At 44.5% G+C, this 14185-nt stretch overlaps 1 protein-coding gene across 4 annotated transcripts in view; it reads left to right on the forward strand.

Annotated features, from left to right (window-relative positions):
* Positions 1–14185, forward strand: part of LOC135396488 (gamma-tubulin complex component 6-like) — a 79779-nt gene that overhangs the window by 60716 nt on the left and 4878 nt on the right. For all 4 annotated transcript variants that reach the window (XM_064627488.1, XM_064627482.1, XM_064627483.1 and 1 more), the window contains exons 22-24: positions 7857–7989; positions 8049–8103; positions 9871–10214. In XM_064627488.1, coding sequence (XP_064483558.1) covers positions 7857–7989; positions 8049–8103; positions 9871–10214 — 532 coding nt within the window. The remainder of the gene's footprint in view (positions 1–7856; positions 7990–8048; positions 8104–9870; positions 10215–14185) is intronic.

Below are 14185 nucleotides of genomic sequence, written 5' to 3' on the forward strand. Positions count from 1 at the left end.
CCCGAATTCAATACCGGACGATAAATTCGTTTCCGTTTCTGTTTCTGGTAATGGAGGACCGTGGTATGCGTTTCCGTTTCCGTTATCGTTACCATCTCCAATTTCGGTAATATACCGTTTCTGTTTCCGTTACCATTACCGTTACCCTTCCCTGAACACAATACAGCATAACCGAAAGTCACACATACGCACCCATATCCTGGCCGATGGATGAGAAACACTATTCAAGAGGCAATTTACAAGACCTGCACAGTTCTAACCCTTTATTTCATCTTGATTGGCAGAAATCTGTTATATTCGCTTGAGGCGCTGCACGTTTCCCCGTTTTAGTTTGCCGACATGCCGGCGCTGTGCGCTTCCTCGTGGCTTAGCCCCTTTCCCAGTTTATAAAAGTCATGCAGTTCCAAGATGACCTTGCCAGACATCACCCTTCTCCTCGCACTTTGAAAGGAAGAATGCTCGGCTGTGCCGAAGGCCGAAGGGACAGTGTGCATGACACTACGACTCACAGTCTCTCTAACCTGTAAAGGCTGACCTGTATGGAGCGACTTTTGCACGCAAAACGTGACGCGTGACAAACTCTGTCACCGACGCGAGTAACGCACCAATATCGTGGCCAGAACGACAGGACAATTTGAAGACAGGTACAGGACAGACGTACGGATTGACCAACAAGTATGCAAAAAACCACTGTGGCTCAAGTGGTTATTCAATGCATGATGTTCAGAGCCTGAAGTTTTTTTGGGAGATATTTTTTTCTATATTTGGGGAGTAAAAACCAGGTAAATAAACATGTGCTTTAAATTCATGAGAATTCAGGTGGAAAAACTTCCAGTACGCTAAATTCAGGGAGAAATCAGTCTCAGTTACTCAAACTCACTGAACTGGTTTGGTACAAATGGTGATATAACTGCGTTTGCTGCCAAACAAGGTAGTGTGCATTCCTTCAGACGTCTCTGTGGGGGCAATGTGCCGAGTAAACCCCGGCCAAAAGCCGGGTTTCACCTTAAAGAGGCAACCTTCAATTTGGGGTACAAATTTGGGGAAGAATCGGGTTAAACCCTACAATTTCAGGCTCTAATTATGTTTAATGGCACCCCCCTCAGGGACTCGGCTCGAGTACTTTTAAAGCGGAAATACGGCTTACGTGAGTACGTTTTAATGAGGTTTTACTAGTAGTTACTATTTGGAGGAATAGAAAGAGAGAAGAGTAAAACGCAACAATAAGGACGAAACTCGCACTGTATTGCTTTTACAGTAGCGGGGATTCGCCAGTGGATACATCCTATACAACCTCGGGGGATAGTTGCAGAAAAACCCCGATCCTGTCTCGGGATCGTGGAATTCACTTTTAGAAATCTTGAAGTCCCAGGACTGCAAAAATAGCTCGGAATTTCGAACCCTGCTCTGCGCATAGTTTCACTTTGCGTGTCTGGAATGTGTCTTCACATAACTGCATTTTGAAAACCGTTCCTTTGCATCAAATGAGTCAGAGTACTTTGAGAGTGCCATATAGAGTGTGCTGCAGGGCTCCAGTTTGGCACCTCAGCTATTTTCAGCCTTTATTAATGATATTGTCTCTGCCGTTGAGCAGTCCAAAATATTGCTGTACACAGACGATGTGAACATTTTTGTACATGTCCGCACCTTAGACGGCTGTTTCCTCCTGAAAAGCAATGTTAATACAACATAACTACCGGTGCTGCAATAATCGTCTCCCTATAAACCCCACCGAACTAAAGTATCACGATATGTTGAAAGAGCAGTCCTGTGACTTTCATGAATGTGGTACATAGTAATGTCATTAGCCATGTATCAAGCATTCGTGATTTGGGTGCTTACCTAGATTCTATTCTATGTTACGCAGATCACGTGTGTGTTAATGTCAGCGTTACTACGCGATTACTTGGTGTTTTACAAGGGCGTTCAAGGTTGACAGAGACTTTTGCTCGAGAAAAATCATGGAGTAAATGTAATTAAATCAAACTTTCGGAGGACAAAGTGCACTTCTTGGGTCAGCGGCACATGAAGCATGTGCAGCAGTGGCAGCTGTCATGGCTGAGAGCAGTGTCTCTGTAGTTGTGGAACAGCGATGCACAATCAAACTACTTATGAAGAAGAATGTCAAACCAGCTGAGATTTTGCAAAGATCTACATGCAAGTTTGGGAAACAAACGGTGTCATAGTGAAGAGTGTATGAATGGGGCAGACAGTTTGGCAAAGGACGGCGTATGGTGACGAATGGACCACATGGACACGTTCATCCGACTGCAGTCACACCAGTGAACATCGCAGGCGTTAAGGTAGCCATCCTCGTGAACTCGCAAGTAACCGTTTGGGACATTGCAGTCCAGCATAATTAGTGTCGGCAGTGTGGAGACAATCATTCGCCTACTGTTCTGCAAAGTGTGCATAAGGTGGGTGCCTCAACACCTCACTTGTGACCAGAAGGGAGTGCACATGGCAACTCTCTCTGAGAAACTGCTGAACCAGTTTGAAAAGGGACGAATTTTTACATGTCAATCATTACATGTGATGAAACCTGGATGCATCATTGCACCCCGGAGATAATAAGAAAGAGCATGGAATGGCAAGATAAAGCTTCCCCGCTGCCAAAGAAAAGGAAGATAGAGCCGTCTGCTGAGGGGTCCATGAGAATTTAGATTTAGATACCAGATTTAGCCCCTGAGCAATTACCATTTGTTTGGCCCCTTAAAGAGCACCTTGGAGGAAAGACCTTGCACAAAAATGAAGCCCTCCAGAAAGATGTCCTGTAGTGGCTGCGACAGCAGCCCACTTCTTTCTACGCCAAAGGCAGGAAAGAGTTGCTACAGCAATGGCAGCGGTGTCTACGTGCACATGGTGAATACTTTGAGAAACTGACTCAGTTTGGTGCTTCCCAAATTTTCTATTGTATTTAAAGAAATAAGTCTCAGTCGACCTTGACCGACCCTTGTATGTCGCCTAACGAGACATCTTAAAAGCTTCCATTGTCTCGTTCACCTATATTGTACTGTTGTACAGTCAAGGCTTAGATTCGCCTCCATTGTGTGGAACGGTTTACCTAAGTGCTACAAGAACGTGCAAAAGCGTTTTGTTCGCATTGTTTACGGCAGGTACTTTGAGCGTAGGTATTACTACAATTGTGCACATGTCTTATCAAAGCTTGATTTGAGTATGCTGTACAGCCGCAGGTGCACGCGGGATGCTTTATCTTTGTACTGAGCTGTAAATGGCAGTTTAGAGTCAGGAATATCTTATCCTTTCACCTGCCTCTCAGGTATAATAGACGTGTTTCATTGTTTTTTGCAACGAACCAGTTGATGTCTTCACCATTGTCAAGTTTACAGATTTTGTATAACTCCCTTCCTCCTGATATTGACCTTCTTTCTGTTCTCAGCAAGTTTAAAGGGACCATGTAGACATCCCAAAAACCTCTGCAAGCATATGTAATGCATTCCTAGCTGCTCATCCATTCACCATGTGGAGTATGACCCCAATATTGGTTAGTACAATGGAAATAGGTATTAACTAAAGGTCATGGCCAAAAAAGGCGACTGCTTCGACACCACTGCTGCAGGCACAATGGAGAAACTGGCTGGGACGTTACCTCAGCCACCGGCGGGTTAGCTTGGTGCAACCTTTGAGTGAGCAAAGGACGTACATGACGTCGGTCTGCTTGCAGAGGGTGTGTCGGGTGACCGCTCGATGCCTTTTTTTTTTGCGCATGAACTGCTTCCGCGTTAAATGCCCCATGGCAAAAATAGGGTATATTTCAGATAATAGGCCTCCTTGCGAGCAGTTTGCCACTGAGAACTCAGATTTTTTGGCTCAGACTCTATTCATGAACCCTCTTAGGATTGTCTTTTCACCTATTATTCTTAAAGGAGCATGGAAAGACTTGAGAACAAATATGTCGGGAGAACTAGAAATTAGGATTACGAGCCCTGGGACACACATTTGCACAAAAACTACGAGTGCAGTGCGTGATCCTGGAGCACAAGAGAGCTTTCAATCTCACAGGTCAGAAAACCTGCTCTCTTTGGCTGCCAGTCTACAATGTCATTTGCCTCACCAATACTGAGGCGAGCAACTTCTCTCTTTTTTTCTTTTTTCTTTTTCCAGTCACGTTTTGCGCTGCTCTCGCATCTCGACTAGTCACTCTCGCTAGCAGATGATTCTCAGTGGCAAATGAAGAGTCCTCTGCCACCTGATGTCATGAGACACGAGGAGCCGCTGGGTGAGGTTATCGCCGCTGATCGCACTCTTGTAAAGCAATTTTCTCAGTAAATTCGCATTTCCCAAAGAAATATTTTGCGTGACTGTGCCTGAAGGTGGTATGCTCATATGATGCAGAAAAAATATATATATATTCCAAGTCTTTTCCATGATCCTTTAAAAACGAATTTTTAAGCATTGTCCTGATGTTTATATAAGTGCAACATTCTAAGGCGCTTATGCTGTTGCGTGCACTTACAAATAAAACAAAGTGCAAAAATGTGGAAGCATTTCATGAAAGTTTTGTCCAAAGAAGCTACTTGCAGTGTGTGCAACACTGCGCTAAAGACTCCACATCATTAATCACTTCTCCTATATACTTGCTTTCTGGAGGAACCATCCAAGAAACCCGCGACAGAAGGTGTAAGCTCACAGTAAACTTTACAGTTGGCAGTATCAGAGGTGAGCTCTGTCAGAGAAAGAACATGATACAATAACTAAAAACATTGAAAAGATACTTGCAATAGGCCTTCAACCAGTTGGTACTGTGGAACACAGAACGTTTAGAAAACTGATTGTGCATCTTCAACCTTTGTAGAAATGGGCTGTATGAAAGCACAGTAGAAAAGGTAAAGAATAACATTCATTGTGTAGTGCAAGACTTGAGTGTACCTCTTTGACAAAAGACTTGTGAACGTCCAGAGCTAACCACAGCGACATCACAATTTGTAATTAAGAGCATCACCCTAGCAATTGTACATGTGCCTGAAAAGTGTGTTGTTTAAAACATCCAAGACAGGCTGGCATCTGTCATAGAACAGCAAGGACTACCTGTGTTTGTTGTGACAGATAATGCTAGGCACATAATTTCTGCTGTTAAGTGAGGTTACAGTTTCTGTGTGTGGCTCACATGCTGCAATTTGCAGTTGAGATGCAAAATGGCTGCACTTTGTGCAAATATTCTGAGACCTGTGCCTGGGCCCCGTGAATGTGGTCTCCCTGTATGAAAGGATGGTGACACTACGATGCAAAATACACAGAGTACAACCAACCTTTCAGAGGTGTCCTCGGCTATAGTTATCCGTCCTGCGTAAAAACCCTGGATGAACAATGTAGTGTGATGGCTGATGCCTAGCGTTCTTCATTAACTATGATTTTTCACAATAGTTCCCCCCAAACAAGTTCTCAAGAATTTCGGGTAAAACCTGATATCTACCCGAAATCCTTGCCTTCCTTCAACTTGTCGTTCTCGGTAAACTGTCGGAAAAGTGAATCATAATATCAGCAAAGAGAGCTATTTGTGACAACCTATTTGTCCTCCTTTTATAATCTCCTCCTGCAGGAGTCAAAAACGAGCTTTTATGGAACTCGGGGCAAGTGTTTGAATACCACAGTTATTCACTGCCCCAGTTCCGAGCAGAAATATAAAGATTCTTGTTTCTCGTCACAGCAGAGGCTTGTTTCAAATGCCTTTCCTTTCACCCGAAAATTCCCCGATGACACGTGAAACAGACATCATAGCGCCCGATTTCTCTCCGAATTCTCATGTGTAAATAGCAGCCGATTTTTCCCTCCCGAATTTGAAAATATAAAACCCAAAAACGAAGAACCCTCCTCATGCCATAGTTGGAGACTACAAGCATGGCCCACAGGCACTCGAAAGACTCAGTACCAGCAGAGAATGGACATTGCCCCAGTTATGCTTATCTAGGATGTTGACACAAAAGCAGGAACAGTGAATATGACATGATCTGCAGGCTGCTAAAGCTAAACAAAGAAATCACACTTGAGCACAAAGAAATCACACAACATCTGACACAACTGTAGGAAACTTGACTCCATGTGCTCATCGTGCTAAAGTGGCCATGAAGTATCTAGAGATACCAGCCACAGAAATTATAAATGAATGTCTTTTTTCAGTAGCCAGTAGCATCTGAATTGTGCTGTAATTGCAAGCCTCACACAGAGAATGTGGAACATGTAGTTTCCTGCACAACAACGTCTAGACTGTCTCAGATTCAAGAACGAGCTAACTTTAGTTGCTCTGAGTCGTTGTTCTACTTTTTATTTTACAAGTAAGTCTGTAACTGCAAACTATTTTTAGTTTCAAAAATAAATATTGAAAAATGTGCAGGAATATTCAATATTAGATTTGGCATTCGGCCCTTTCTCTCTCTCACACACATTCGATTCAGTATTTGCTTTGACTCCAATATTCAGATTTGTATACCCCTTATAAAATATCTAGACGTTGCAAAGCAGATTTTCCCTTTTTTTTTTTTTTTTTTTGTAAAGCCATTTTGCAAAATATGGAACATGCTGTTGAAATATGTACCATTATTTTTAATGACACCAGTTCACAGGCTTCTCAAACTCATTCGAAACAGGAATTGAAAAATTGTTGTAAAGCACTTTGAATTGTAAAGTAGGTGGTGTCCCTCTGCAAGTCCTGTCCTGATGATGGTGACTGACCTGATGTGATAAAAGGGTCTCCTAGAACATGTAGCCTCAGTCTAAGCATTCACCAGCAGAGGGCAGATGAGGGTAGAGTGCACTCACCCTCACCTCACGCACAATGAGGTGAAGTGAGATGAGGAAATCTCCTCGAACAATGAATTGAGGTGAGGTGAGGTGAGAAATTTTTTTACATGGACGTTGATCATCAACGTACACTGTTGAAAAAGTCTAGAGGACACTCGCTGCCTGTTGACACAAGTATGGAAACTGGTCTTCAACTGACAGCTATAAACTGATGTCGTCGGAGTTCCGGCTAGGCCTAATCATTATTTATTTTGACATTGTGGATTTAAGGGCGTGGATTCTTAAATGGTTTATTTCAGCAGATGGACTTTGACGGGTGGAATTTTAAGCGTGGATTTTCTAAGTTTTTAATTAGTGTCGAACATGGTGTTCTTCCACACGAATCCTGACCGGCAGTGACGGGATGTCCCAGCGGGCAGATGTTGGGGTCCTCATTTAAAGATGGTGGTGCGTGGCAGCAAAGGCACATTGTTGCTGTTGCACACAGGCCACCAAAGTTTATTTCGGGGTAGAGAAATATACGTGTCTTCATACTCTCAGAACACAATGTTTGTTCGTTACATGGCCCATGCCCGGTTACTGGGGTCGAGCTAGCTAGGGTGGTAGTACCTCGTACTTTGAATAGATCAGGGTTTTCGATAATTTGGATCGAAGGCGCGCAGTTGAACTCCATGTGTAAAAAGTAGTAGTCTCACGAACCAACCAAACTATTTAAGCTTTACTTACACTGATGTCCAACTTAAGGATGAAGGTTGTCACAGCGCAGCTCGTGGTATTCATTTTCCACCTCAACACTGTCACGCACTGTCAGATACCAAGCATGGCTGATGGCGAGCCTCGGTATGCTCCAGCTTCACTCAAGAGGGCTCGACAATATCGTGGTCACATAACTCCTAGTTCTGGTGAAACCTGGTTGAGAACCACAGTCTTAACCTCTGCATTACAACCACCCATTAGTTGTCAGCGATGACACAAAGAACTTTTTTGGTCTGAAAAGACAAATACCTTGTACTATGTATGCCATTAGCCTTGTTCGTTTCATAAATAAATTTGTTGTTTGTTAGTTTCATGTACTCACGTGTCTATCTCACTTACAGGTGCAGTGGCCCCTTAATCTGGTGATAACTGACAGTTCCTTGCAACGGTACAACAAGGTCTTCCACTTCTTGCTCCAAATTCAGAGAGCTCATTGGGCTTTGGCTGATGTATGGTTTCGCATCCGGCCCTGCGGTAATCCTGCTTTTCTGGAAGTGAATGCTGCTGTAACAATGGTATTTAATCTCTTGCAGCAACAAAAGCAAGTAATTACAGTGGCCCTCAGTTGAGGAAGCTACACGTAATACGGTACGATTATCTTATGGACATCTCGAAAGCTGTTCTGTTTCAAGTCACTGGCATTTGTTTGGTGACAGTTTGGTGTGCCAACTGAGTGTGACTCTGCTGCAGTAAAACTTAAATGTGTTTGACTTAACTTACCTTTAAGTGACTTAGGGAACTGAAAGTTTGTTTACACTTTCCACTGCCTTTCATCATTGCAAAATTGTTTTTACTGTATCACTTAATGTTAGGTCAGCTTGTGTGAGCAGCACCAAGTAACTTTCAGAAACATAAATAACATGCGACAGTGAAACTAAACGTTGAAGCGCAACGCTAGGATGTCATTTCTACCACATTACAGTCAAACCTCGTTACAACGAAACGCGATATAACGAAATTCGCGATAGAGCGAAATAATTTGGATTCCCCGGCAGAGGGCCATAGAGATCAATGTATTTTAACTCCAGCTACAACGAAACACTTTTCAGCCGCCGCCTGGATACAGCGAAAGAACAAGATAAGGTTTATGACCCCAAAGCCGACTTTAGGGTCATGAAAACAAAGGGCGCAAGCAGCGTCCTGTTCCCGCGGCGAAAGATGGCACGCGCGATTAGGGTCGGGAGGAATCTGGTGCCTACAAAAGGAAGTCTGAGTCATTGGAAGGTTAGGGATTTTCTTCCGAGGCTTCTCCTCCTCCTTTTCGCGCTTGTTTTGAACTGTCCGGTTGCAGCCAAGCAAAAAGAGCACGAGACGCAAGGCGCCTTCGCACGCGTGGGAAACGCTTCGTTCGCGTGGCGGCGTAAGTGACGAAATCAGCCTAGATGAATTTCTTGATGGGGACAAACATGCCATAGCAACGGAGAGCCTTACGGAAAACGCAGTGTCATAGACGTAGAAGGTTTGCGTGAGATCGCAACACGATATGGAGAAAGCTGCGGAGGCTTCGGCGGCGTACGAACAATGCATGACACCGCGTCTTCTAGGCACGACGCAGACGCGTATAACCGGCTATTTCACGCAAGAATAAAATACCGTAGCTGCACTTTGGCGCTGTATTTGTAGTTGTTGTCATTTTTCACGAAAAACGTTTCCGCGTCGTAGCGGGAGTTATCGACGCACAGTGCGCGCCCTCGCAAAGGTCGCGATCCGTGACCTTGAATTCGGTACAACGAAATGTTCGATACAACGAAAGAAATTGCAGTCCCCGTGGGTTTCGTTATATCGAGGTTCGACTGTATTGGCATGAGGAATATTGTATCTACTGCCAAGCATGTGAACACACTGTGTCCATAGCATGCTGTGATACATGGAGGTTGTCCGTGAATGGGTTTCATTCAAAGAAGTGGCAGGTACTTTTCTGGAGGTCATATCCTGGAAACAACTTATTTGAGCATTGTTCGTACCATGCCAACGTATCAAACTGTTTGAGGGACCCTTACATTTGAGGTACATTTCTGTTCAAGCAGTTAAGTTAAGCAATGTTTCAGTTGTGACAAGGTTGTAACCCATGTAGAGCAAAGTTTTTTTTGTTTTTGTTTTTTCAACAAATTTTAGTATTACGAAATATTCAAAACAACAAAGAAAATCTCGAATTGCGCCAAATCAAGCTGCAACGGCATTTGCTAACAACAAACATCTACGCTTTTGGAAATGCACTTTGCATGTCCTTGAGTCCGTAGCAATACTGCCGCTGTTCTTGCCCAGTTTTATCATTCTGAGTAGCGTAAACTTCCCTATGTTTGGACCACAGGTGGCTGCTTCTATTCCTGAAGTTTTCACGTATGTCCGTTTTAGGCACGAGATGGAGAATTTTGTGCAGCAGCTGGCATCCTATGTCAACAGTCAAGCAGTGGAGGTAACTCTGAGGGAGCTACAAGACAGTCTCTACAGTAAAGTGCAAACATTGGATGACATTCGGCAAGCACACACCACGTGTGTCTCCAGACTGGGACGCCGCTGCCTGCTTGTCAAACGAGCTGCCCCAATCGCAAGGGTCCTGCACAGAGTGCTGAATTGCATTATGCAGCTGCGCACTTGCGTGGTGGGGCAGCCTTGGGTATCTGGAGACCAGGGGGCATTTGAACAGGTGCTGCGTATTCACGGCCAGTTTAGGGGTGAAACAGGAATGCTTTCCCAAGGTGAGCTCCTCAGAGTATACAAATTGCACTTATTTTTATCTGTGAAGGCAGTGGGAAATTCAACAGTTGTAACCAACGTAGTACCCATAGCCAGACCTTATTTGTAAACACTTTTAGTAGCCCCTCTTTTTAAATTTGCTTGTTTGATACCGTATTTACTCGCGTAATGAACGCATTTTTTTTTCCAAAAAGCTTAGCACCAAAGAGGGGGTGCGTTAATTACGCGGAGAAAAATTTTGACCTCGACAAGAAAAAGTGCACTGAAGTACCTGTTTATTCAGAAATGTCGGAATCACAGTCGTCTGTGCAAACGGAAACTTCATCGTCGCTGGAATGACGGTCCTCCCATACGACGTCATCTTCCGTGCAGTCGAGTGCTGACGAGATGCCCGTGACTTTAAAACTTTTCACAACTATCTACTATCTTAGATTACTATCTAACTATATCTTAGTTGCCTTATAGGTTCTTCCTTATTTTTATAGTAACTTTTTGCTGAAACACTTATTGCACTACATCTCTGAATAGGCCTGCCTAAGACTTGGGCCTTAGACTTGCTATGCTGTGCCCAGCATCAACAGCAGTTGCAGCACACACTATACTTAGGGCCTGACTTTTTAGGGTTTAGGGCCTGACCCGTATCCGCCCGATATTTACCCCCCGAACGAAATCTGTAAAATTCGGGTTTAACCCGAATCTACCCGAAAACATCCGGGTCGCGTGGCACACTCATAAGCGTGCATTAAAATAAAGTTTGATAACTTTGCTAAACATTAGTTCCATGTTAAGACAAATTTTTATTAAACAAAAAAAAATCACCCGAATACACCCGAATTCCTGACGACAGAATATGCCGTAACGGGATTTAACCCGAATACACCCGAATTTTCAAATGAAAAATATCACCCGATATTTACCCCCCGAATTTGGCCAAAAATAAAACCCGAAAAAGTCAGGCCCTAACTATACTTCAAAGTGACACACAACCAACGAGAGGACAATTCTGCAGCACAAGACTTGATTTCTCTCTAGTAGTGCACAAACTACACACTCAGTGCTCATGGAAAAACTGCTATGCTATCTGTGATAAAGGACTGTTTGTCTGTCTGTGTGTTCCAGCATTGGAACATTTACCGCATTTAAGTGCATATAAAGCAAACCTGCGTCTAATGCGAGGTGATTCTTTGTCCCACGGGACAAAAGCCACTGCAAAGCCACGAATAGCGGGACTGCTGCATTCTCCTGCAGGAATAGTTAACACTGCAGAGGCTGAGCAGAGGTTGATCACATATGAACATTTCCCAGACGATTTATTGAGCAAAAACGTCATGCACCATTTGCGACCATTTGCCGCTGCGTTGGCAACATCGCTATCGCTTATCTTACGAGAATCATCAGGATCGTCGAGTACCTGATGATGATCGATCTTTGGATAAACTCCAGACTTCGGACAACGAAAGCCTTTCTGTGTAGACGCACAGAAGAACAGCAATGTCCCTCATTGACACCAACGACGAATGTTCAACTCGGTCACACTGAACTTGCAGGATGCCGATATGTTATTGAAAGCCTCAGTTTCCAGTATAGCTTGCCTTTTGAATTTTGCAATGTAGGCGGTATTTTCAAGTGTCTTTCAGTTTTGCCAGCACACGTGTCCAAAGCAGATGTGCACCCACCAACACATGTGAAAGAGTGACATGCTTTCCCTCCACCCTCTCTCAGTACTTGCCTTGTCACGTGACGTGGTGCCGTAGACGAATCGCTGCAGAGCTGTGAAGGGCACATTGAAAATGTTGAGGGTGAGAGGCCTGTGATGGAGAGTGCTGCGCCTAGAACAAGGGTCGGGAACTTTTGCAATCCTGAGGGCCACATTTCATCCTCACCTAGTTGATTTTTTTCCAGGGGCTGCAGAACAAACTTGAAACCATTTCAGAGGAAGTATAAATTAGCCTTGTGCAATTATTAAGTGGCAAACAAGCTGAAAATTCCGTTAACTATTACTTTTTAAGTGTAATGTACTGAAAGCTCAGCCAGTCCAGTCTTGGATAGCCTCTCCTCAGGCCCATAACCAAGAACATGTGGCGCCACCGACGATGACACTCTCGTGCCGTGCCGGCTATAGTTTAGGTGCGCGGGGCTCGCAAAATAAAACCATTCACTTTGTTCTGATCTGCTAGCGGCTCCGGGCCTCTTTCTTTCATGCCCTCGATTGAGGCCACACATCCGGTGACCCGAACAATGGATGACGCCAGCGCCCCAGAGGGAAGCAACGCCGAGTCGCGTCTTCACGTTGGCCATGTATCCGTGAAGCTTCCGCCGGTCTGGAATGCCAACCCGAGCGTGTGGTTCTCTCAGGTGGAGTGCCAATTCCACCTCGCCGGAATTACGTCGCAGCTCACACGCTGCTACCATGTCGTGTCCGTTTTACCGCCCGAGCTTCCCGCTGAGCTCGCCAACATTGTCTGTGCTCCACCTCGTTCTGCGCCATACGACAAGCTCAAAGTGACCATTATTGAACGCACAATGGCTTTGGAATGTAAGCGCCTCCAACAGCTTCTTTCCGCTGAAGACCTCGGTGACAGGAGGCCGTCGCAGTTTCTCTGGCACATGCAGAACCTTTTGGGAGCCCGAGCTGCGTCCGTCGACGAACCGCTTCTCAAGGAACTCCTCCTTCAGCGCCTTCCTGCAACAGTTCAGATGCTGCTCACCACTGCTACCAACCTGTCGAATGCCGAACTTGCTGCTCATGCGGACAAAATTATGGAAGTTGCTGTGCCGACCATTGCCACAGTGAGACACCCTGAGGTGGTAAGCGTTCCTACGCCTTCTCTGAACCCTTCAACCGGTCCGCACGCTCTTGATGAGCTGCGGTCGGATGGTTACCCGCATGACCGCTCTTTTGGCTGCCGTTCTGCCCGGCAGACGGGACATCTCTGAAGAGCGAACTCCGCGCCAGCAGCACCGTCGGCGCCGCTCTCAGTCCCCTCGACGCCCTCGCTCCACACAAACATCTCCTAAGCACTGAAATTTTTGTAGTGTGCTTGGTCTGCGCTGGGCCATAGCCGTGGAACAACTGGGTGCAAGCGGGTCGTGGGTTCCCTACCACTGGCCTAGAGCACACGTGTCTCATCGTTTATGCAAGCCCGCATATAATACGATCCCATTTTTAAGGGCCGTTTACTAGGTAAAAGCCTTGCATTATATGTAGGGCTATGCAAGTAGCAAAATTTTCAAGTTCAAGTCGAGTTCAAGTAATACCAAATCACACTGTTTGGAGTATCGAGTCGAGTTCAAGCAGTTGGTGTTCCATTAAATGATAGATAATGTGTAGAAGCAGGAAGATAGATATAAAATTTCAAGCTGCTTTAGTGCCGCTTTTTTGCCAACTTCCCTTTAAAAATGTTCAACAAAGCTACAGTTGACATCAAAAAATGAAATGAATGAAGATTATAAGAGCAATGAAAAAATGGCTAGGAAGCAAGCGAGCTGGTGAAGATGATGCATAATGTAAAAACCCCGAGACTAGGGAACACGAAGGGACAGACACAAGACGAAGTCTCAATCTTCGAGACAAGACTTCATGTTGTGTCTGTCCCTTCGTGTTCCCTAGTCTCGGGGGTTTTTACATTATGCATTATAAGGAGCGTTATAAAAACAATGGGCCACCTAAGGACAACATTGCTAAATGAATATTGCTACCATAAAAGATTTACAAGTTATGGAGAGGAAAACTGGTCTTTCTACAAGGTGCGGTTTAACTCTTTTCTTACCGCCGTAAAAATGGCCATTTTCGGGTGGTTTGACAATATATTTTTCGTGGCTGATAGTATTACTTCAAAATATGTTGCTATATAGGAAAATGTATACATATCAATGCCCTATTGAATTATCTAAGTTTCATAAACCAAGCTATCCATGTATTTCCAAAATTGATTTTGGGACACCAAAAAATTGGTGCAAACAGCAGAAACCT

The sequence above is a fragment of the Ornithodoros turicata genome, chromosome 6 (genome assembly GCF_037126465.1).
Source record: "Ornithodoros turicata isolate Travis chromosome 6, ASM3712646v1, whole genome shotgun sequence".
NCBI lineage: Eukaryota > Metazoa > Arthropoda > Arachnida > Ixodida > Argasidae > Ornithodoros > Ornithodoros turicata.